Source organism: Aspergillus caelatus (assembly GCF_009193585.1).
Source record: "Aspergillus caelatus strain CBS 763.97 unplaced genomic scaffold BDV27scaffold_82, whole genome shotgun sequence".
NCBI classification, from domain to species: Eukaryota; Fungi; Ascomycota; class Eurotiomycetes; order Eurotiales; family Aspergillaceae; genus Aspergillus; species Aspergillus caelatus.
In genome coordinates, this window is record NW_022475345.1 from 11,505 (window position 1) to 36,912 (window position 25,408).

The following is a 25,408-nucleotide window of genomic DNA, read 5'->3' on the forward strand; positions in this document are numbered from 1 at the left end:
AGCCGTCTTAGTATTTTGTGGGTAATGAGTGGGATTTTATTTCTTCGAAAGAACGAAATACAGGGGATTTTATTTATTCGGTACGCTTTCATCAGTTATTGTTGGCCGATCACCTTGAGGGAAATGATTGACTGTCTATATATGTATATATGTACTATGTGGTATATTACTTGTATCCACTGCATGGCTGGCTTGACTGACATACCTTCAAGTAAGGACAAGTGAAAGCAGGGATGAGACCAGGGTTAACCTGGTCGTAAACTTGGACGACTGGACCGAGTATCTCTGCCTGCACTTTTCCAGCGTGCATAGAACGTTTCTCCAGCTCGTGATTGCACATCAAATGGCTGTTTTCAGAAAAATAGAATGACCAAGGTGTCATGTTCTTTAGTAGTATTAGTATTCAGTTGAAGGGCGGAATGAGGAATGTCTAATTTGACCCACATTATTTAATGCTTCTGACGTTCCTCAGAGTAATTTATGCACGTCCAGAATGTTTTGCATTTTGGTATTGGACTTACAATACCGGTTTTCATATTACATACCAAGCATACTCGAGCTTTTATTTTCTGTATGAGGATAGCATAAGGTATGTAGAGATCAAGGAAAAACGATACGGGGCAGCCCTACACTCCTCCATGCACTCAAAACCAATACCAATCAGTATCGGGGAATGGGCAATAAGCAATGTTGGATAAGGTTGTCGGAATTTTGGAAAACGGTGGCGGTGGCTAGATTAACGCAAATAAGATGAGTGGATAGGGGGAGGAATTCAGTCTGCATCTGATTTAGGAGTTTGGCGCATTATAGTATCTCAGCGTTTATGGATTTGCTTTCAATGTACATCTATAGAGGTTGCGAAGGTATTTTCATTTCATTACTCAATCTTAGCAGAATAAGAAGGTCGGCAAGTAAGTAAATAAGTATCTAACCCTTTAATAGTTGTATTCGGACAAAGTGGGAATGTTGCTAGGGACTGTCATAAATGCTATCAACTAGGAGCTAGAATCTAGCTAAAACTGATGGAAGGGGCGCTGTGCATTTCACTGTGTTCATGCAATTTCAGAGTGTCCCATAACTAATTTTTTTTTTTAATGATCTACTGGAATAGGAAATGGAGATAGACATTTGAATTAAGACATGTACGGATTGTTCAATAGAACGATCAGCTAACTACACTTCACCCAAAACACTTTGGATCCGAGCAAACACCTCTCGTACAGTATCCTCGCTGAGAAGCCGTCGGTTTCCTTCAAATTCTAAATGTAACCTTCCGTTCCGTGGAGTGGCATAAATCTCTGGACGCCCTCGAGGAAGCAGATCATGTTCGTGGACAGTAATCGTGCTTTCGGAGTCTAAAAACTTGAATTCCATTTCATCTTCCTGCTGGAATGCCGTTCGCCAACCAAAGTCGACCACCTGCTCCGGCCAGTCGGTGCAATTTCGAATAATTTCCTCCATTCCTGGAGACTCATGGGCGGAGTCATCAATGAACTGGGCTTGCAACCGCAGTGCGACAGTCACGATTGTGTCGTTGAGACCGATGGATGCAATGATCGGCACTTCAGTCATGGTAGGACCGACGACGTTTTGTAGACTACCAGGGAGCATGGAGCGCCCCGTTACTAGACGACCAAAGACAACATCTTCCTGTCCGAACATTTGAGAGAGGGCAATGGCACAGGCTGCGTGGAAGAAGGTTGCACTGGAGATTCCTTCGTGGCGCTGGATGTTGGGCATTGAGAAGGATGTTGTTACTGTCATTCGATCAGAAGTGTTGTATACCGCATCAATACCACTTGCTGGACTCCAGCTGGGATGGCAGTAGTCCCGGAGTCTTGATGACCAGTATGGGAGACTTTGTGCTTTCTTGTGCTCGTTGAACGCTATGAATTGGCGAAACGTAGGCTGTGTTGGCAGTGACTGTTGATAGTATAGGGCTGCCAAAGTTTGGATCATCATGCCCCAGGTATATCCATCGAATTGGGCGTGTGCAATTCGGAAGACCAGGCGATGCTTTCCAGCTTGGTGTCGGATAGCCATAAAGCGAATGAAGGACCGTCCTAACTGGCGCGGCCTCTTGAGATCTTCTTCACAGAGTTTACGAGTGAAAGACTCCACATCGTCATCAGCATCGAAGGTATCATAGATGGGCTTGAATCCATCCAGAAGAACTTGCCAGAACCGACCATCCGCTTGAACAAATACTGCACAAAGTATATCGAAATGATGGACAAGTGCTGTACACGCCCATTCCAGTCGGGCAAAGTCAACGTTGTGGGGGAGCCCGAAGATCCAAATCGGCAGTCTCCCAGGGGGGTCCTGCAGCGCGTCTATGACTGCTCGTTTTTGAAAGTCGGTACAAGGAATGACATCTTTGACAATACCTGCATGGTCATACAAGAAGGGCTCGACATAATCTTGGAGGAATGTCTTATGATCATCCGTTTTCAGAAACGAGAATGCCGGCTGGGGCTCAGACGCTTCATCTTCCTCCGTCGTCTGCGTAACCAACAAGGCCATCTGGGATAGACGAGGGGCTCTGAATATTTGTGCCACGGTGAGTGAAAGGCTCTGTAGCCGTGCAGCTGTAACGAGTCGCATAGCAGCGATAGATTCACCACCGATACGCAGGAAGTTGCTGTCAGCGCTGATACTGGCAGGTTCCACACCGAGCACAGAGGACCAGAGGACTTGCAGTCTCTTCTCCATCTCAGTGGATGGTTCACGATGTTTTTGGCCATGAGATTGGAGTTCAGCTAGCCTCTCCAAAGTTTGCGCATTACCCAGCTCGCGAAGGGCTCGACGATCGGTTTTGTTTGTTGTCGTCATTGGGATTTGGTCGACTGGAATATAAGCGCCGGGTATCATACTATAATTACACTTAGCACCGCATCTTCGAATTAGAAAACATCAGAGCAAGTGGAAGCACTTACTATTGAGGTAAACAATCGACAAGTCTCTGCTCCAGGGCTTCCATGAGCTCGGTAAAGGTGGATGGATTCTTCCCTGATTCTCTAATGCTATCAGCGAGGCTAATGAAGACAGCTAATAGAGGATTGCCATTCTGTGGTCTGATAATCTCGGCTGCAACACCATCATAGAGGCTTGCATCTGCTAGACAAACGCGAGCGTGGTATTCAACTTCTGCTAACTCGATTCGTTGACCTCGCAACTTGATCATTCCATCTTTCCGACCGATAAAGTCGAACGACCCATCGGAGTTGTAGCGCAGAAGATCACCAGTCTTGTATAGCCTCCCCGATCGTCCTGGGTGCGCAGACGTGCCTTGCAGGAGCCAAGAGGGATCTTTGATATATGCTGCTGTGGTCTTGTCTGAGTCTGCGAAATACCCTTGGCTGACTGTTGGGCCCTCAATAAGGAGTTCACCAATTGCCCCGATAGCGGCGAGGCGATCCGGACATCCTGGCTCGACCAGCCACATATTTGCACCAAATGGCAGTCCAACATGGTTATTATGGCAATTATTATCGAGACGAATAAACGACAGAGCTTGGGCACATTCAGCCGGTCCGTAAATGCCAATTATAGCCTCTGCTTGAGGCCAACGCACCACGTCGGACTTTTGGATGGGCTCTCCTCCCATGGCGAGGCATTTAATTCCTGGCATTGATGACGGATCCAGAGAGCGAGCAACAGAAGGGGTAAAGTACACATAATCACACTTCATGCGATTGAAAGCGCCGGGGATATCGTTCCTTCGTTCTGATTCGGACGGAATGCATAGACAGCCCCCGCAGACCAGGGTCTGCAGATGGTTGGACCATGAAACGTCAAAGTTGTATGAGACAAAATCAAATACCCGTGAAGAGGACTGGATATGCAAAATTCCTTGCTGATGTGTTGCTGCAGATGCAAAATTTTGATGGGTAGTGACAACACCCTTCGGTGTACCGGTTGAGCCACTGGTAAAAACAACTGTCCGAATGTGTCAGTCTAGCTATTTGAAAGGTGTATACGAGACATACCGTATATTGTATCTGATGGATGAGCCTGTGGCAATGGAGCTTCGCTATGGACAACGGGAGAGACAAGGAGGTGATAGCGGTCGACAATCACCACCTTTGCATCAGAGAGACTACTAGCGAGGTCATAATTCTTGGAGGATGTGAGAATGAACTTCGGATGCACTTGTTGTATAATTGATCGGAGTCGCGATTCAGGCTGTGTTGAGTCAATCGCGACACATGCAGCGCCAGCTTTCATTACCCCTAAAGCTGCCACCGAGTGCCACATGGACTTTTCAAAGCAGAGTGGAATAATCGCCCCTGCTTTGGCCCCAAGAGCGACAAGCTGAGATGCTAAAGACGTTGAAAGCATATCTAGCTCCGTATATGACAGCTGACCGTCCCAAGAGCATATAGCGGGGGATTCTGGCTGCCGTTTGACAGTGTCGCCAATAAGTTCATGAACACACCTTTGCCTCGCCTGAGGAACCGCCGCATTCCACTGCCACAGTTGCGTAATATCCTGTGGACTGACAACATTAATTGACGCGACAGTTTTAGTGCTTAAGATGGCTAGTTGATGCAGGACATGTTCAAACTGTGATGCGATCCGTTCCATCTGTGCCACGTCCACGACTTTGGAATCAAAGCTGATCTCCATACTCAGGCCATTGTCTTCGGTCAGCTGACACAGAATCATGACTGCATTCGGATTGTAGTCATCCAACTCCTGATTAGCAGAGCCTATTTTGCTCTGATCAAAGGGGCTGTCGATTAGATTATTGTCAGCGTGTTGCTGGGCAGGCTGTACCACAAGAAGGGTATTAAATCGACTGCCCCGTTCTGTATCCGTATTGATGCGTCGGATATCTAGCAATTCCATCTGTTCGTAAGCAATCATATCAATGGACTGCTGCTGAATGGCGTTGAGAAAACTTTCCACGTCTTGCTCCGGGTCAAACTTCACTCGCACTGGGACAGCGTTGATGAGAGGGGCAATCATTCGATCAAGGCCCTGCAGATGGCCCTGCCGCCCAGTGACCAGGGTGCCGAAAACCACATCGTCAGTATCTGTATAGCGAGCAGTTAGGATCGACCATGCCGCCCGTATAACTAAAGTAGCATTAGCAATCACAAAAAGCGTCAAGAATCCCATGGTCCGAAATCACTCACTGGTTGAAGCCGTTGCATCCCGTTTAGGCCAGTGGAAGCCTACAAACTCACGCCTGACAGTGCTGTCGGCTTTGGGATGGTAGTCATCATATGGTAGGGGTGGAAAGGGAACTGCTTCGGAGTTTGCAAATTGATTCTGCCAATACTCTCGGGCCTTCTCCTGGTCGATGTCCATGATGTGCCTAATAAAGGACTGGAAGGGTGCAACGGGTGTGTGGTTTACCAGTCCAGCATAGACTCTCGATACCTCCTGGGTCAGAAGGTTCAACGAGTAACCGTCGTAGATCGCATGATGCTGGGTAAGAAGACAGTAGAGGTCATTTCCCGCGGAATTTCCGACGATGGCTAGGCGAGTAAGAGGGGTTGAGAGGCCCATGGGTCGTTGGTCTTGCTGGATGTATGTTGACACCTTATCACCCGTCCCCCATTCCAGAGACTCGTTTACCTCAACCTGCACCAGGCCTTCTGTAGGCGTATCCACAATGCGGTAACGGAGGATAGGAGCTTTAGTTTGACTTACTTCTTCCCATGCTCTCTTAAGGCGAGGTATGTCGACGTTCTCTGTCAATCGAAGGGGAAACCGGGCGATGTACGAAGTGTTACTCTTTGCCGTCATAGACAACAGGGACTTTTGCACTCCAGTACAAGGAAAGACATCCTGGATCTCCAACTTGCTGATATTGCATTGCTGAGAGATATAATCGAGGGTGACTTCTTTGTCCTCTGGATGCTTCAAAAGGGAGAATGGGGTGACCCCGACCTGGCCAGCATCATCTCGATTTGGGTCCAACGGAACCATTGCCTGTACCATGTCGCATAGCCGGGGCTGATTCAAAATCTTTTGTACAGTCAAAGAAATACCTTGACTGCGAGCTAAGGAGGCTAAACGCATTGCAGAAATAGAGTCGCCACCAAGTCGAAGAAAACTACTATCGATAGAAATTTGCTCAGCTGGAACTCCGATCACTGATGTCCACCATTTCTGTAGCAAACATTCCTGTTCTGTAGATAGAGACCTGCTGTTTGCTCGCCGTCCTCCACCAAGCTGCTCCAATGTGAATTGTGATCCAATCTCTCGCAGACACCTGCGATCTGTCTTGCCACTGGGAGCTAAGGGCATTGGATTGATCGGGACAAATGTGACTGGAACCATATAGGTGGGCACTCGTGCTGCCATTCTATTCTCCAGATTGTCCGACATCTTGGAAATTCTTGCCGGGTCTGACTCGATAAAGGCTACAAGAGCAGCCCGTCCGGTCACTTCTGGGGTCACCACTTCCGCAGTAACAGAGGCCTCGATGGACATATCAGCGAGGACTTGTCGGAGATGATGCTCGATTTCCCCCAGCTCTATCCGTTGCCCCCGGAGCTTGACCTGGGTATTTTTCCTTCCCATGAAAACTAATGTCCCATCAACCGGATCGTACTTGACTAGGTCCCCGGTCTTATATAGTCGCCCATCTCTGCCAGGAACCCGACCGCTGGGATCGCCCCTGTGCAGCCAAGATGGGCTTTCAATGAATGCAGAGGCGGTCTTTTCCTCATCCATGAAATAGCCCTGTCCAACCAGGGGACCTTCAAGGTATAGCTCCCCGACAGTTCCAAGGGGCGACAGGCGCTCGCTCGATTGTGGGTCGACAACCCATGTTGATACACCGTATCCTTTGCCGATTGGAATCTGGGATGGGATGGGACTGGGAGCCTTCCAGTAGAGTGTGCCAACGGAACATTCCGCCGGGCCATAGCAATTGACAGTGGTAACATGGGGAGTCCACAGCGCGAGATCATCATGCGTGGAGGCTTCACCGCCGAGATATATATTTCGCAGCGTTGGGATGCAACTGGGGTCAAGCCAGCGAGCTATAGATGGGGTTAAGAGTGTATCTGTCGCTCCGAAGCGGCGCAAACTCTCAGTCAAATTGCTTTTTCTCTCTTCGTCACTAGGTATGCACACTGTGCCTCCTGCTACGAGGGTAGGTAGCACGGCTCCATAGGTCACATCAAACGAGGGTGCAGAAAAGTCGTACATTCGGGTCGAGGGGCTAAGCCTGAACACCGGTTGCTGATGGAAAATGGCACTGCAGAAGTGGCGATGTTGAATGAGAACACCCTTGGGAGTTCCAGTGCTTCCACTTGTGAACACGGCATAAAGCAGGTCCGATGGATGTACGGATGGTAGTGGTGTGGTTTTTTCACATCTCTCAGATACCAAGCGCATTGAATCATGGTTCACTACGATAACATGCTCCACCATAGAGGAACCAAGTGATTCATTCGCGGGTGACGCCAGCATTAGGATGGGCTTCACTTGTTGCACGATTGTTTGGACCCGTGATTCCGGAAGAGCGGGATCTAGAAATAGCCCAGCACCCCCAGCCTTAATGACGCTTAAAAAGGCAAGGAAAGAGAATAGACATTTTTCAAAGTATAACGGAATAATCATACCTCGACTAACACCCAGATCTACTAGCTCATGGGCGAGTTGGGTCGATAAGTCGTCCAGCGCTTGATATGTCAATTCTCCATCCCAGGCTGAGATAGCAGTGGCTGTCGGCTGGAACTCTGCCCTCTCTGTAATAAGATCATGGATACACATGTTGATACTCTCGTATGTCTGCGAGTTCCATTGCCAGATCTGGCTCAAGTCTTGTCTTGTGATCATTTCGAGATCGTTGGCAGCAACCTGATCGACCTCATGGGATGCTACTTTCCGCAAGAGATGCTCAAAATGGTGCGCCATTGTACCAACTGTCGCATGGTCAATCACCTTTGAGTCGAATGTAAATTGTAGTTGGATTCCATTTTCTAACAGTGTGCAGCCCACTGAGAAGGCATATGAGCTGAACCCACGGTAACGATCTCTCTCACTTTCCGGGGATGACTGTTGGGGTGAGAATAAACCACCCTCGTCCATCTTTGTCTCAGGTGGCTGAATCATAAGAAAGGACTGAAATCGACAGGCCTGCCGTGCTTCATCATTGATCTTTTGAATCCTCGACAGCCCGCTCTGCTCATAAGGAATCATGTCTGTTGCTTGACTTTGTAAGCCAATCAGCATTGCTCGGATACTTTCATGGCCATTCAACTTCACGCGAATTGGGAGAGTGGCAATGGTGGGAGCGGCCAATCTATCAATGGCTTGAACTGGTGCACTGCGGCCGTTGACGACAGTCCCAAACAAAACGTCGGATGAATCAGAATAGCGAGAGCAGAGCAAGGCAAATGCTAGACGTATTGTCGTTGACGGAGTAATGTCATCTGTTCTCCAACGGATGACACGAATAGAGTGTTCCAAATTCGAATCCGGATGAGGCTCGTAGGCTGCATGTGGCAGCGCGGGAAACTGTGATGCTTCGAGACCGGCAAACTGCGAGGCCCAAAAGTCGGATTCGGCCTTCTTATCCTGCCGGTTGATATATTGTACAAATGGCTGGAGTGTGCTTATTTCACAAGGGTTTGTATCATGGTAGAGCGATTCCAGGGTTTCCAGGACTAAACCTGTGCTCACACCATCGTATATTGAGTGGTGCATAGTAAGCGCGAAAGAGAAACGATCGTTTCGCCCTGGAGATGTCGTGAATAAACTGCATCGCATCAAAGGTGATCCTAATCTAATCGGCATCTGCTTTTCCTTTTCGATATAGTCCTCAGCCCCTTCCGCCTCGGTCCACACGTTGGTTTCTTCCATTACTACCTGCACCAACCCTTGACCGGGAAGATCAATAATTCGCGTTCGCAGAATTGGAATCCTCGCAACTGTCTGCTCCCATGAGGCTTTAAACCGGCCAGGGTCGACAGAAGAACGAAGTTCCAGTATGTTTCGACCAGTATAGTTCCCATCACGCTTTGTTGTCAATGACAGGAGGCCTTCTTGCAGTGGTGTGCATGGAAATATGTCTTCGATGCTCTGTTCAGAGATACCACACAGTGTAGCGGCTTGTTGTCGGGCCAGTTGAATATCCACAGATTTGTCCAACAGAGTAAAGGGGTCAACCTGCCCATCCTTGGCATTCGTCGTGCTCTGAATAATAGTAGCCATATCGGCTAGTATGGGCCTCTCAAAGACCTGGGCCACCGTCAAGAGTATTCCTTGATCACGGGCGAGCCCGACAAAACGCATTGCTTCAATCGAGTTACCAAGCCGGAGGAAGCTATCGTTCGCAGAAATCTTGCCCATTTCAATCCCCAAAGCAACCGCCCACAAGTTCTGTAATTTGACCTCTGCTGGAGTCGTGGGCTTTCTCTGTTGAACATTAAATTGCAACTGCGTTGTGAACGCAGAACCAATCTCCCGCAGTGTCTTGCGATCGACCTTACCGGTTGGTCCAGTCGGAATACCCCGGACGGGAATGTAGTAAGATGGAATTGCATAACGAGGGAGTGACTTTTGGAGTTTTTCATTCAGACCATTTGTGATGGAAGCTACGTCTTCTGCCACAATGAAGGCCACCAATGTGAGGTGGCTAGTATTCCTCTCGATTATGCCATCCACGACGACTGGTAACTCCGCTACGTCCACACATTGTCGAATATGATATTCAACCTCTTCCGGGGCAACTAACTGGCCTCGTATCTTGAGCTGTGAATCTTTGCGTCCGATGAATATCAGGTTGCCGTTGCTGTCGTATCGAGCTAAATCGCCCGTTCGGTAGATCCGACTCGTTCGCTTTCTTTCGTTTCCATTCTGGCTAAGGGAGAGAAACCTTGGGTTCTCGCAAAACGCCATCTCGGTCAATCTTGGGTTCCCAATATAAGCCACTGCACATGCTGGTCCCTCGAGAGTGATCTCTCCAGTAGCACCAAATGGTACTAGACGATGATAATTGTGCGGGTCAACCAGCCAGCGACGAGGGAGATATTGAGATTCAACTCCTTCAGAAGGGCTCGCAATTACGCCCGTGTACCATGAGGGCAGAGTGGCAGGGGAAACTGCAGCTAAACTGCATTCAGCCGGTCCATACCAATTGATAACACGGCACTTGCCGCTCCACCTTTTCACGTCTTCTTCGGTCAACTTCTCTCCAGCTTGGATGAGCGTCGACAAAGTGGGTACTGCTTCAGGGCTAAGGAGTCTTCCAGTTGACGGGGTGCAGTGGAGCACATTGGCTTCAAACCGATTGATCGCCCTGGCCATGTCACTGAGCCGTTCAGATTCAGAAGGAATACAAAGACAGCCCCCGTAAGCCAGAGTGGACAGCGTTTCCACCGTCGCAACATCGAAATCGTACGACGCAAACTGGAACAAACGAGACAACGAGCTCATGGCGAATACCTCACCAGCGCCCTGAATGTTTGCACTCAGCGTTCGATGATCCCAAAGAATCTGCTTGGGTTCTCCAGTACTGCCAGAAGATACCAAGACAATGGCAGGGTCAGTCATTCTCGGAGAAGGTAGTGGGTTATATGAGATAGGTGTCTCCTGTACCTCCTCGATAGTGAAGCATTTCGAAAACTGTTTTACAAAGTCAACCCGCGATGGTGACGCCACGGCAATGACTACGTCGAGATTTTTGAAGACGGTGCCCACACGATGTTCTGGCACGGCGACAGATTGTAGCAAACAGACAGCGCCAGACTTCAGGATAGCGAGCTGCATAATCGGAACCCACTTAGACTTTTCCATGCTTAGAGCGACTGTTGACCCTTGGGAGATACCCAGCCCAAGCAACCTGTGGGCGAAGTCTGTCGACAACTCGTCAAATTGTTTGTAGGATAGCTGACCATCCCAGGCATCGATTGCGATCGAATCAGGTTGTTTGCTTGCAACGAAAGAAATCTTTTCTAATACTGATGCCTGCGGCTCTCCCAGATCTTTGGAACAATTTTCCCAAAATCCAGCGATATCGAAATTAGATGCGGTTTGAACATCTTCAAGTTTTGTGGCGTCTGGGTCTGCGGTGCATAGCTGTCGAAGGACCGTCTCGAATTGACAGGCGATGCGATAAATCTGCCTCTGATCGAGAATATGATTGTCAAAGCTGATGTGCAATTTCACCCCCGACCCGGTAAGCTCGCAAATCAACATTAACGGATACACATTAAATGGATCAGTTCCCCGAGTGTCAAGATTCGATGAGAAACGTCGTGCTTTAAATAGCAGACTGTCATCCTGTAGGCTCTTTCCTTCAGCTACTGGCTGAATCACTAGCAAAGTCTGGAATAACGCAGAGTCAATAGTTTCTACCGTTCGCTGAATATTTTGCAGTCCGTACTGCTCATGAGGTATCATACTGATGCTTTGCTGTTGTATTAGGCCCAAGAATGTCTGGATTGTCTGGTCCCAATCGATAGAGATTGCAATGGGTACTGTCGCAATTGTTGGACCACTGCAGCGTTCGATACCAGCCATATTCGCTTGTCGCCCACTTGTTGTGACTCCAAATACCACATTGTTGGAGGCCACATACTGCGCTTCGAGGATAGCCCACGCTGAACGGAGGATGGTTGATGGCGTCATTCCGGCACGCGGCCAGTCGACTGAAATTGAGTGGTTCATCTCCTCGTTGGCCTGTGGAATGTAGGTTGAGGAGGGAATGGCCGGAAACTGTTGAAGCTCAATGTTAGAAAGCTGAGCTTTCCAGAAGTCTGTGCTGTCTTTGGGGTCTGTCTTTTGCAAATATTTGATAAAGTTGCGAAATGGCGTAAGTTCTGCGCCACATTGACCAAGATACTGATGTTCAAGTTCATCCAGAATCATCTTCAGGGTAGCACCGTCGTAGGTACAATGGTGAATAGTGAGAATAAAACTGCCTTCCACAATGGCAGCACGACAAAGTTGCATCCCCATCCCCATTAGCTCTTGTTCATCGTCTCGCACATACGTTTCTATGTCAGTGCCAAAACGCCACTGGGCGTTTTCAAGTAAGACCTGAACCAGCCCTTGACCAGGGAGGTCAATTATACAAGTTCTAAGGATGGGTAGCTTCTGCACGGTGGATAGCCACGCTTGTCGTAGTCGGTCTGGGTCAACAGTGGCTTGAATTTCAAGCACACTCCGTGATATATATTGGCCATGATTTTTTGCGCCTAATGCCAGAAGGCCTTCTTGAAGAGGGGTACAGGGATAGATGTCGAGGACCTGTTCCTCCTGTATCCCACAGCGGTGAGCAGCATACCTGCGGCTATCCTCTTTGCCAAACCATGAGTTCAAAAGAGAAAATGGAGGAACCTCTTCGGTACAGCTACTTCCTTTTCCAAGTCGTTCCGACATACTCTCCAACACGGGGGCCTCAAAAATGTCTGAAACGGTAAGCACAGATCCATTGTTGCGGGCCAGGGCAACGAGGCGCATCGCCATGATAGAGTCACCTCCCAGACGGAGAAAATTGTCTGTTGCGTAGATCGAGTCGACGGCTACACCAAGAACCTCTGCCCACAGTCGTTGAAGTCTCTTCTCATTCTCGCTGGAGGGCTCCCTTGCCTTCTTCCGGGATGGCTGCATTGCCGCCAGCTGTTCTATAGTGAACGAGCTACCGATTTGACACAGACGTCGGCGATCAGTCTTTCCCGTCTTGCCGATGGGGATTGTGGCAATGGGGATGTACAGCTTCGGAATCATATAAGACGGCAGCACTGTGACTAGATACGCTTCAAGTTCGTCGACCGGCAACGTGGGTTTGCTTGCCATGTCGCGGGAGCTAAAGAAGAGAGCCAGGCTGTCCTTGTCGCTTAGTGATGGAGTAAAGATCTCTGCGACAGTTTTGACATTATTGCGTCCATTGAGAAACCCCTGAACTAAACGCTCAATGTCCTCAAGGTCAATACGTTGTCCTCGAAGCTTGCGCTGTGAATCCTGGGTTCGACCCAGGAACAGAAGGGAGCCATCAGAGGTATATTTGACGAGGTCCCCCGTTCGATATAGTGTTCCATGTCTGCCCGATACCTTCCAATGGCCCTGTTGCAACCAGGAAGGAGAAATGAATTGCTTTTCATTCAGGGCAGCACCGCAGCTCCCTGTATAGCTGGCGACGATCGGACCCTCGATGCATAGCTCTGCGATTGCCCCGACCGGAGCAAGAATGTTAGGATTTTTGGGATCGACTAGCCAGGTACAGGCTGCCTGACTTCTTCCAATGATTCCTGACTGCCACTTGTTGGGATCAAATTTATATGAAGTGGCGACGCACGCCTCAGCTGGCCCATACCAATTGTATACGGCGTCCACATACTCAGACCATTGAGAAGCCGTTCTCTGTTGCAGCTTCTCACCAGCAAAGGTAATCGTCTTTAATGGCGGTACGTCCTTGGGCGCAATCGATTCTGCAACGGATGGTGTCAAACAAATCCAGTTCGCATTGTAGTGAATGACACTTTCAGCCAGTCGATTTGTTCGTTCAGATTCAGATGCGATGCAAACACAACCACCTGCGGCGAGGACCGAAAGCGTTTCTACTGTGCTGACATCAAAATCGTATCCTGCAAATTGGAAAACTCTGCTGTTAGAATCAATTCCAAAGCATTTCTGCGCCGCCGCAATGTTACTTGATAGCGTCCCATGGCTCCATTGGATAGGCTTTGGCGTTCCAGTAGAACCAGATGTAAAGAGTAGAAGTGCAGGATCAGAGGAATGGACCTGTGGTAACGGCAGACCTGGATTATCTTCAACATGAATTTTCATCAGCTCGTCATTGGTAGCAACAGGCGCCATGCCGGTAAAGGAACATAAGTGGGATGCGGTCGATGTTATGACAAGTGTTGGCTGCAAAGCATCGACAATCTGGCTGGCTCGTTGACCTGGAGTCGGCGCAGAAACAGGCAACGCAATGCATCCAAGTTGAAGAACAGCGATCATGGTGATAACCAACCAGGAGGACTTTTCGAAGCTCAGCACGACGATAGATCCGGGGGTAACCCCATGCTCTCGCATTCGGCACGCAAGAGCAATCGACTTTTCCTGCAGCTGTCGGTATGTGAGCTCGCTATCCCATGCGCATATGGCGATTTCCCCCGGTTGGGTATCGGCTCGCTGCGCAATTAGGGACGTTACACATTCAGTAGCGGCAGGTGGCAGATCTCGGTTCCATTCCCAGATATCACCAAGATCCTCGCTGGTCAAGGGGCTGAGATCTCTTAGTTTAGATTGGCCAACCTTCTCTGAGCACATTTGTCGCAGTAGATGCTCAAACTGCCGGGCCAGCCGCTGCACGTCGTCTTCTTCAATAGCCCCGGGATCGAAGTTGATCTTGAGCTCTGCACCAGATTCTTCCAGCTGACATATAATCATCATCGCATAAGAATTGTAGATCCCCATACTGTCACTCTGACCATCCTTAACCACTAGTACGGGATGCCCTTGGCTGTGCGCTTCTGAAATATCTGGTATCGACACAGTATGTGCCCGGGAGAAAAGACCACCAGGTTTCTGACTCTTTCCATGGTGCGCTGGCTGGACGACCAATAGCAGCTCAAAGTGGGCGGCTGCCCCAATGTCCTCATCGATCCGCTGAATATGCTGTAAGCCGAACTGCTCATATTCCGTCGTTTCTACCATCTGTCTTTGAACTTGCTGCAGCAGATCTTCGACCGTCTGATGATCCCAGTTTAACTTCACCCGCACAGGTACTGTGGCAATGGTTGGCCCTGCGATGCGTTCGATATCCGGCACAGGGGCCTGTCGGCCACTGACGGTAGCTCCGTACTTTACATCGTCTGTGTTTGTGAGCGATGCTAGCAGTATCGCGAGTGCAGACCGCACCACCGAAGATGGAGTAGTGCCGGTACGGGGCCACTGCACCCCACTAATAACATGGTTGAAATCGAGCTTTTTCCTTGAAGAATATTTAGAAGGCGGAAAGACAGTTGCATCGGTCCCAATGAGCTGATCGCGCCAAAACTTCCTGGCCTTTGCGGTGTCCATGGCCATTACATGCTTGACAAATGGTTGGAACGAAAGGGGCGCTGAGAAAGCTTTAGTCGCCCGATATGCCATTTCAAGCGTATCCAAAATGAGCATTGTGGTCCATCCATCGTAGATCGAGTGATGTATTTCCAAAGATAGACGGGGGGTTTCATTTACAATTAGCCCAGCCCGACACAGTGGTCTCCCTAAATATGAAGTCTGAGAGCTGGTGGTCATAATGTCGCGGATATACTCATACCGAAGTAATGTCACTGGGGTCTTCACGACAACCTGAACGAGACCTTCTCCCGGTAGCTCGACAATCCTAGTGCGCAGAATAGGTGTTGCTTCAACGGTGTTTTTCCAGGCCCTCTCCAGCTGCCTCATATCAGTGGCTTCTGGCAGGTCAAAACCGGTGCGTGATGTATAGTCGGCGCTAACATCTCTCGCACTGATGGCTAACATCCCTTGCTGTAGTGCAGTACATGGATAAATATCCTCAATCTCGCCTGCCCCTACTCCACACAGCGTGGCAGCCGTTTCACACAAGCCTTTCTTGCTTCTCTTCCCGGTCAGCAGGGAGAACGGGACCACAACCTCGGCCTGCACAACATTTTCGACTTTGGTTGCTAATTCGTTTAGAATTGGAAATGTGAACACGTCTGCAACTGTTAAAGAAAGGCCTTCCTTCCGCGCTTGTGCAACCAGATACATGGCGGTAATCGAGTCTCCACCCAGGCGCAGAAAGCTATCACCTGTGCTGATTCGATTGACGTCCAGCTCTAAAACCTGGGCCCAGATGTGTCGCAGCTGGCTTTCCGCATCAGTTGTCGGCTCGCGATACTCAACAGGGGATACTATGGTTGATTGGAGCTCGACAATTTGCTTCCAGTCCAAAGCATTGCCCATTTCCCGTAGTCGTCGTCTGTCAGCCTTGCCAGTTGGGGCCACTGGGATGACATTGACCGGGAGGTACACTGTAGGTATCATAAAGGAAGGTAAAATCTCACGTAATTTTCCTTCCAGGCTGTCCACCTGGCGCTTGACCTGTTCTCTATTATCTGATTGAGCCTGAACAAACAAAGCTAATGATAACGTGTCGGACCCACGCGGCATAACCACGTCTGCAATCACGGAGAGATCTTCGTCTAGACAGGCGCGGACGTGATGCTCAACATCACCAATTTCCACTCTTTGACCTCGAATTTTAAGTTGTGCGGCATCTTTGCGACCCATGAACATTAGCCGTCCGTCTGGTTTATATTTGACCAAATCCCCTGTTCTGTAAAGTCTGCCAGGTCGACCAGGAACATTGTTATGACCTGCCAGGAGCCATGGAGGGTCATTGATAAATGCATCAGCACTCTTTTTAGGGTCAGATAGATACCCCTGACCCACTAAAGGCCCTTCTAGGAACAGCTCTCCTGTCGCCCCTGGGGCGGCCAATTTGTTGCTGTCATTGACATCGACAATCCATGTGCAGTGACCAACTCCCCTGCCGATATCTGGGCGACCTTCGAGATGTGAACCAAGCAGAGAAAAGGCACATTTAAATGTACATTCTGTTGGGCCATAGGTATTTAGCAATTTTACTTTGTCAGCCCAGCGAGTGATGTTGTCTCGGTACGGCATCTCTCCACTCAACAACACCGTTTCGAGCGTAGGTGGAATGGGATTTATGGTCCGTAAAACAGTAGGCGTCACATTAATTAATGTGGCCCTAAATGAAGTAATGGCGGCGGACAGATCATTCAGCATATCTTTCTCGTTCGCAATGCAAATGCATCCTCCCGCGCAGAGGGTGTGCAGGAAGTTACTCCATGCGACGTCGAATGAATAGGGGGCAAAGTCAAAAACCCGCGATCTTGAATCAAAACCCAACTTCTTGCCTTGGTGATGGACGGCACTACGCACGTTCGCATGGCTGATGCATGCACCCTTGGGTTGACCGGTTGTTCCTCTGTCCGGGTTAGTGTTTCTTCTTTCTGGCGCATAATTTGGAAATTACATACGATGTAAAGGAGATATAAACTATATCAGATGGGCAAGCGACCGGAAGTCCGTCAGTTAGCTCCCCAGTCTCGTTGTCAAAAATGGCATCATCCAGCTGCAGGATGACAGCGTCCGCCAGTCCAGATGCTCGGGTGGTATGCACTGGTGACGAGATGATCACTTTCGGTTTTGTTTGTTGCACAATCGATCGCAACCTCGAATCTGGCTGTGTGGCATCCAGCGCAACGGCAGCACAACCTGCCTGGATGATGGCCAACATGGCCACGCAGGTCCATCGCGTCTTGGAAAATAGCAAGGGAATGCTGGACTGGCGGGGAATCTGCAAGGCAATCAGGCGTTGGGCCACCCGGCGAGAAAGCGCAGTAAGTTGAGAATACGTTAAATCGCCATCCCAGGCGCATACAGCCAAGGCATCCGGATGATGGACGGCAATAGTTGCAATCAGATCATGCACGCAGCCCGGGACAGTCTCCGGGACTTCAGCATTCCAGCTCCAAATTTGATCCAGACCCAGGGTATGGGACATCATGGGCGAAATGGGATTGTTAGCTGCAGGTGATAGAGGGAATTGGTGAAGGATTCCCGTGCGATTAACTACTGCAGAAGAAAAAGAAACCCTAGATTCCCAAGGTGAAGAGTTCCTGACAAGACCCATCGAGGCCGAAAATTACGTGTCAGTTTCACATACCATCAGCCACCAAAAAATGAAAAAAAAAAAAAAAAAAAATCACTTACATTGATTGACGCATGCAGAAGCAACCTATAACAGGTTTAGAATGGCAATCTTCACCACCTGCATATTTTATTAATAACCAAGCATGGCATTTGGCACGGAACTATAGCCTATCCCCGGTCCGGTATATATGACAACAAGTCCGGACTCTCAGTCAACCATCCAGCAAGCAATCAATCACTCAATCGTCCACATAACACCTCCTCCATGTTTCCCTCTTTGGATTTCTCTCGTTTCCATGATCTCTCTCAGCGAGAGAAATTCTGTCGTCAATTCGTCTCGACATTGAAGGAATATGGATTTGTGAAACTGATTAATCATGGCATTCCGTTTGCTCAGATTGACCTGGCATTTGCAGCAGTTTGTTTCCGCTCTCCAATCCACCGATGCGTACAGTATTTCCTTACTTGATAATAGGCACGCCACTTCTTCCAATTACCCTTGGAACAAAAGTTGAAATCACCTCACCCCCCCACGGCGCATCCCCATCGAGGCTTCAGTCCGGTCGGGCTGGAGAACATTGGAGCTGTCTCCGGCTATGGCAGCACAACCGAATCACCTTACCTCCGAGACATGAAGGTGATTGTGTCTCACCTCGAAGGGAATATTTTATTCTAACCCCTCGCTAGGAATCCTACGACATTGGATCCGAATGTGATCCACTCTACAAGAACATCTGGCCCCCTGCGGGAGTGGACGATGCCTTCCAACCCACCTTCATTTCATTCTTCGAAGCCGGCTATCGCACCGAATTAACCATCCTCAAGGCTCTGTCGATCGGGCTAGGTCTACCTGAGCAAACACTTGGACAGCTTCACGCAGAGCAGACCAATGAGCTGCGCATCACGCACTATCCTGCAGTCTCCCGAGGGGATTTTGCGCATTCGACACGCATCGCTGCGCACACCGACTTTGGGACAATCACCCTGTTATTCCAAGATGCAGTTGGAGGATTACGTAAGTTCCATTTTTTTTCTTTTGCCTTGCCTTTTTCTCCAATTCAGTTCGCTCAATGGTCGGGTTTCGTGATAAAGTTGTGCTAATGCAGGTGACAGAAATGGAGGTTCCACCGCACAGTGGGCAGTTCGCGGACATCGAGAGTGGGGGGCCATACGAGTGTATTTTAAATGTGGGGGATTGCCTGCAGAAGTGGACTGGGTTGCATAGTGCGCGCCATCGAGTCCATCTTCCCAGCGAAGAGCAATTCGACGGGATGGTGCCGGAGCGCTTCTCCATCGCGTACTTTGCGAAGCCTGACCGTGCTGCCATCCTCCAACCATTACTGGAAGGAATTTCAGATGAGAAATATCTGACGGCCAATGAATTTCAACACATGCGGATTGCGGGAACATACTGACGATAGATTAATTATGTTGGGTGATCATCGATCCTCTCATTGTATGTATTGTGTAAGGTCCGTGTATTGGATGGAGTCTGTCAGGAAAAGAGAAACAGTGTCATCGAACAATATTCCGTGTTGTTACATACCAAATACCATACCTTAGGTACAATAGGAGGTAAGTACTACTAGTAGTAGTAAGTAGTAGAGGTTGAGAGGGTAACGATGGTGAGGATTGGCCGTAGTTATGCAGAAGCTCATCACATTCCATACTACTACTAGTAGTACTAAGTTCAGCCAGCCTCTGGTTCAAACCGGGTTCAGCGAGCGGTAAACCAATATGAAATATGTTCCAGGGTGTGTGGTGTATCAAGAGTAACAGTAGTAGTCCTTACTCCGGCCCTGTTATTGCGAACGGAATTCAAGTTGTTGTGGGTCTGTCAAATTGGACATTCCACCATATCATATTCCCTTACATACATGGCGCCAGCCACATTACAGAGTAATACAGTATGAAGTATGACAATTTGGAAACAAACAGAAATAAACCCTTTGCTATTACCATTCGAAAAGCAGACTCACTTATCATCTCGATGTTCCAATTTTACCCTCCAACAATGGAATATCCCACTTGGGCATTGACTGTGACCAAATTTGACTATAAATCAGTTGTCGGTCTTTTGTTGACCTTTATCGTTGCTGTTGTCACGACCAAAATCCTACACGTTTTTACGAAGCGCTGCCCTGGCATTCCCTCCGTTCCTTTTCACATCTCGGTTTATGATGCCTATCGCCGCGTGTCTGAAATTGGTTTCCATAACACTCGTCTTCGACCCGTGCTAGAAACCCACGGCGCCGTCAATATCTGGAACTCAGGTCAATGGGTGGTTCTAGTGACTAAACCAGAGTATGTGGTCCGTATTCTACGCAATGAACGCGTTGTGGCCAAAGGTGGCTTCTATGGGAAAGTTCCTCATAGTACATTAGCGGGTCTTTTTGGCGAGAACATCATTGACTCACATGGAGAGATTTGGAAACAGTTCACCGGGATCATGAAGCCGGGTATTCAGCGCACTCATAGTATCTCCTCTCTCAAGATCGCTTCGTCTAAGCTTATAGCGACATTTAAACGAGAGCAACAGCAGGCGCCATCCGGTCGCGGGGTTATTATCAATGATATAATTGAACGGTGGGCGATTGACGTGTTTGGGGAAAGCTTTTTTGACGTTGATTTTGGCGCCTTAAATGGCGGCACTGTTCGGGCTCAAGATGCTCTTTTGGCCATCCTCTGGAACCTGGGGGGGCATCTCATCCACCTTTTCCCGGTGTTTGAAAGGATTGGCTGGCCTCTACGACCAACAAGACCCTATTGTTTTTCCATGATCCGAGAGCTTGAGGAGGCACTGATCGACGTAACCGAGAAACTCAAATACACCGAAACACTGCCGGGTCGATCCGAAAAGCTAATCTATCGGTTGAAGCGAGCCCGCGATAATGGGCTCATGTCGGACTTCCATTATCGCTCGAACCTTAAAATGTTGTTCTTCGCTGGCCACGAAAACGTCAAGTTTGCATTTATAGCAACCCTGTGGGAGCTTTCTCAAAACCCTCAAATACAAGAAAAGTTATACCGGGAAATTGCAGCACACAGCCCTTCTTCGTCCGACGAGGATGACCTCAAGAACTTGTCCTATCTCACCGCTGTACTCTCCGAAACCTTGCGCCTCTACCCCCCAGTCAGCCAGTTAATCAATCGCAAAACCTTGGAACCAGTTTACCTAGGAAATGGCATAACCATTCCTGAAGGTACATGGGTGGGATGGACGGCATATGGCGTCCATACCGATCCGAATACCTGGGGACCTACCGCCCACGAGTACCAACCGGAGCGATGGGGGGATGATGTCCATGCCATCCAACGAGCCATTAGCCAGCAACAGGTTCGAGGGAGTTATATTCCATTCAACGCTTGGACTCGTAGTTGTATTGGGTCTGAGTTTGCATTGTTACAACTCCGAGTGACTCTCTATGAAATCGTCCGTCATTTCGAAATCACCAATGCCCCAGATTATTATTATTCGATCAAGAAGGCAAGTTTCAACCCGCAGACTTGCAGTAAAATGTATTGATATAATTACTGACCCGAAAGCAGAACGCTTCTCTCGAGCCCTATAATTGTCGATTGATTTTCAAGGATAGAATATAGCTTAGAGACTTTTCTCATCTCTTACCACTGATCAAGTTACTCCCAAGGATGTAGTCCATGTTCATTTGTCTGGCATATGAAGAACAAACAACACCGCTGTGCCAATTTGGTAGAGGACACCAACTTAGCTCTGTGCTGTCATTCTAGCTGTGATTTCACTGGAACTGTAGAGTAAAACCTGCGGCACGCTGCCACACTTGGCAATAAATGCACTGCACATTGCGTCCGCTTCAACCATGGGTTCGCATCACCCCGTTCCGCTCGCCGTGTTTTCGGCGCTGATGATGGCTCTCGTCAATCTGCTAGCACAATTCCTTCTACAGCATCCTGTGAAGGGGTACAGGCTTGCTTGCCTAAATACACCAGGCCAGCGAGTTCTTCGCACGTGGATGCTTGGTACACCGATGTAGTGACATGCTATCAAACTTACGCGCAGTAAACCCAGTCTGACCCCAGGGTATATGAATCATATGTAATATCGGGAATTGGGGGATAGCGTGATGGATCCTAGCTGGCACAATACAATGATCACACTCCATACTTGTTCCCAATTCTGGATGGCTTCCTGGGCCTGGACTTTGGAGCATTGATGGTGGGCATTGGGCATTCTGTAAGTGACGGGTAATTTGCTGTACTCGAGTTTCAATCTTGCATTACTATTCGAGATTTATAATTGGGTAATCTATGGATAGGACAAACAATTCATCTTCAATACTCATGGTGATTGTGTAAATGATAGAATTGAGTCGATAAATGTATATATTCATGTATACTTATTAATACACCCAGTTTGGAATGAGGATCTATAGCTTAGTATTTTAGATACTCGGAATATTACAATCTTATACTATTAATAGTAAATAATAATTATTAAACTACTGATAGCTATTACTCTGTTGTTAGATTTATGGAAGCGTTGCGTAGGCCAGATCCAGATTGCATCACTCTTGTTTTGAAACCTCGATGTCTTGGGGCCTTCACGGCCGGTCTAATCCACACATCAATGGATACCATGATCTGAATTTCAAATTCATATATCCATTTGTATTACTAGTGTCCTCCATCAATCTTCAATTGAAGACCTTATTGACCCATTATTGTATAGCTATTATCGTAAATGACACCTAATTTAGGAAATAAAGTGCTGGAAAGGATCTGTTATGTATATTACTATATCCAACCCTAGAGGTAATACGTCTAAAGCTAACCATTCGTACTATTTAAAGAATCCACAATGAAAAGACACAATTGAGGGACGGGTTGAACCAACTATTATTATGAATACAGAATACACGAATATAGAAAGATAGTTAAGAAAGGCCGGGTTGTATCAGAACTTAATACTAAGTCGATAGATATTACGCAATGTCGACAATTCTGATCTTGGCAAATATCTTCAATGCTTCCACATTTTCTCCATTATCAGATTTGCAAGATATGACAGTATCTGCTTTCACGTCCATGCTCGAAAGGTCGTCTGGAAAGACTTTTGGGTCCAGGCGATACCCATTTATCTGGATATCCTTAGGCGTATAAGGGCAATGAGAAGGAAGGTTGCCATATTGAGCAAGGTCCGTGAGGATAATTTGGTTTTGTTCCACAAAATCACAAAGACTCACAGCCTGACGCTCATAAAACTCTAGATATTCACCATTTCTAAGTCTATAGGCTTTGAAACGCACATTGCATAGATCATCGAGATTTTGACGTATCTCAAAGCGGACATTGGCAACAAGCTGATCGTCGTCGTTCCTGTATAATCATTAGCTCAAGATTCATGTATATCCGATTTGTTGCAAACTCACATTTCTAGTTCACCATATGCGTTATCAAAATAATCCGAATGTCCAAAGATTCTCAGATCCTCCAATTGCATGTCAAATTGACGAGCCTGTCCCCAAGCAAGATGCGTGAAAAGGTGTGAAAGCCACAGAAGCGAAGCTGTAGTGAAGAACATATTCTTGATGATGCAAAGACCGAAGGTTGATGAAATATGTTGGAAAAACCGACAGTCTTTTTCTTTAGAGGGTAAGGGATTGAGGCAGCATCTAGAACTGAAGACGAGGGAGTGAGGTATATATACACTCTCAGACGAGGATCTATGGATAAGGAGAAAGTCCGACATAGTGCTACAGAATCAAATAAGTCTAGCCAAGTATCTTACTTGTAAGAGACTAGGAGACCTATCATCTCTAACTAACCTCTAGACAAGAGCCGCCATGATATCAGAGCTGAAAGATCTACGAAGACTCCGCTTTCAAGTATAAAGTTATCTTAGCCACCAATGATTTTGTCAGTTAAAGTAATGGTGGGAGAGGGTCAATGCAAAGTATTTATGTATAATTCTGGACTATCGATTTCTCATTTTACGTATAAGGGTATGATCGCCAATTTTGATCACACCCGGGGACGGATCTGGATTTCCGGGAGCTCAAAGTGCCTCCGAGGGGTCGAAAGCTTGCCACCTCAATCCGTGCGCCTTCCATAGCCCAGTTACTGGGACATGGAGTGAATATAAACCCCATGAATTGATATTCAGACTAATTATTCAACATATCATGGTATTGTAGTATTTGCTTACATTATAATCTTATTATTGCGCCCTTGGGTGACTTACAACCAACACAACAGAAATAGTAAACATACGTATTGGGCATAGTCATAGATCAGATTATATGCATACAGCTACTAGTAGCTCCTTGTAAATGCAGGAGATGGCACAGTGTAGCACGATCGACAGCACATTATTGGCTATCCCTACTTTCAGCTCTGTCTCGAAGAGCCAGATGGAATTCTCTTGTGTAAATACCATGAGTAGATAAAGGAAAAGGTGCACCAAGAGACCTAAGCATAGCGGCAGTTAGTATAACTATCCTATGAGATATTTTCAGCGTATATCAATTTCAGTGATGGGCGATTACGGGAGAAGGTACTTCTCCATCACTTCACTCAAGCGCGCGCGCTTCACAGAAAGCCACAGAAAGAATCAAGAAGCTCCAGGCTAAATGGAGCTAGCTCATGCAAAAGCAGTTGGAATAACTCCACCCGAGCGCAGAACTTCATATGAAACGTATTTAAATGGAGCATTGAGGACCAAGAGTCCCCTATCCATTACAAAATACGAGATTTGAGAGCTGTGTGATATCTATCGCCCGTCTTTCATCGATTGGAACCTGGTAGAGCATGTACAATAGTTTGTACGCGCATATCACACGCAGCTCCTCCAATCCGCTCCGTCTCGCAAAATCATGGGGTCGAACAGGAGTAAGGGCTCGCTATAGTCCCATCCATGGCGGTACTGGCTTTCGCAATAACACAAAATGTAAACACGCCAACAATAAGCACAAGATTAAAGCTGGTAAATCCTCTGGGGGCTTGGTGACATGGAAGCGTTGTCAGGTTCCTGGAGGCCGTTAGGGGGTATACTACAGAATATCAATAAATGCACAGATCATCCAGGTACGGAAGTCAGACTGGTGGGTAGTTCATTTCCTGTAGAGAGTCAACCGTCAAAGTCCGGTCGTATCCTAGTCTTAGATTGCCTTAAGTAATATTGTTCATCCATGGACCTATTCGGGTTTCTATTGCAGATGACTCGTCCCGCTGGTTGAAGTTATCAATCGGAACCATTGCGGTTGGAGATTTATCCTTCTTCCCTGCCATTGTCACTCTCCGAAGCTCCCCCTGATTCATCGCTGTAATCGCACCCATCCAGCCAGTCATCATTGTAAATTACTTCGGGAGGCATTCCTTCGTGATTGGCTCGCCGAAATACTTCTATTGACGCCTCTCTAGAAGCCGTATCATCGAGTCCCAAAATAATAGCATGAATGTTTGGGTTTATTGTGGGCGATTTGAACCTTAGCTCATCATAAACTGGCCCACTTTAAGGAATTCCCTGATCTTATATCTCTGAGCTATCGCACTGCCAACACGTCGTGATAAATATGAGACCAAACGGGCTCCGTTAAAGTCCGTCGTGATTATTAGTTAGCATAGGCAGTCTTCGATATTCTTGTTGTGTAGATATACATATGCAGATGTATTACAAATTGATAATATATCTAATATTAATCGTGTGTTATAAGAGATGATCCAGTATCTTTAGTATAAAACAGCAAAAAGAGCGGGGCGCGGG

At 47.8% G+C, this 25,408-nt stretch overlaps 4 protein-coding genes across 4 annotated transcripts; 2 read left to right on the forward strand and 2 right to left on the reverse strand.

Moving 5' to 3' along the window:
* Positions 1–1,173: 1,173 nt before the first annotated feature.
* BDV27DRAFT_157514 (uncharacterized protein) lies at positions 1,174–17,518 on the reverse strand (the record flags this gene model as incomplete). The annotated part of the gene is made up of 6 exons (XM_032072520.1): positions 1,174–2,872; positions 2,937–3,939; positions 3,990–5,081; positions 5,142–7,493; positions 7,587–16,939; positions 16,992–17,518. The coding sequence occupies 6 exons, from the start codon at positions 17,516–17,518 to the stop codon at positions 1,174–1,176; spliced, it is 16,026 nt and encodes a 5,341-aa protein (XP_031927833.1).
* Positions 17,519–17,932: 414 nt separating this feature from the next.
* BDV27DRAFT_172116 (uncharacterized protein) lies at positions 17,933–19,176 on the forward strand (the record flags this gene model as incomplete). The annotated part of the gene is made up of 4 exons (XM_032075768.1): positions 17,933–18,085; positions 18,143–18,304; positions 18,355–18,682; positions 18,781–19,176. 4 exons carry the CDS (start codon positions 17,933–17,935, stop codon positions 19,080–19,082), a joined length of 945 nt encoding a protein of 314 aa, XP_031927834.1. The 3' UTR covers positions 19,083–19,176.
* A 505-nt stretch (positions 19,177–19,681) lies between these two features.
* BDV27DRAFT_157516 (cytochrome P450) lies at positions 19,682–21,239 on the forward strand (the record flags this gene model as incomplete). The annotated part of the gene is made up of 2 exons (XM_032072521.1): positions 19,682–21,158; positions 21,217–21,239. The coding sequence occupies 2 exons, from the start codon at positions 19,682–19,684 to the stop codon at positions 21,237–21,239; spliced, it is 1,500 nt and encodes a 499-aa protein (XP_031927835.1).
* Positions 21,240–22,628: 1,389 nt separating this feature from the next.
* On the reverse strand, positions 22,629–23,227 carry BDV27DRAFT_157517 (DUF1091 domain-containing protein; the record flags this gene model as incomplete). The annotated part of the gene is made up of 2 exons (XM_032072522.1): positions 22,629–23,022; positions 23,076–23,227. The coding sequence occupies 2 exons, from the start codon at positions 23,225–23,227 to the stop codon at positions 22,629–22,631; spliced, it is 546 nt and encodes a 181-aa protein (XP_031927836.1).
* Between the last annotated feature and the right edge of the window lie 2,181 nt (positions 23,228–25,408).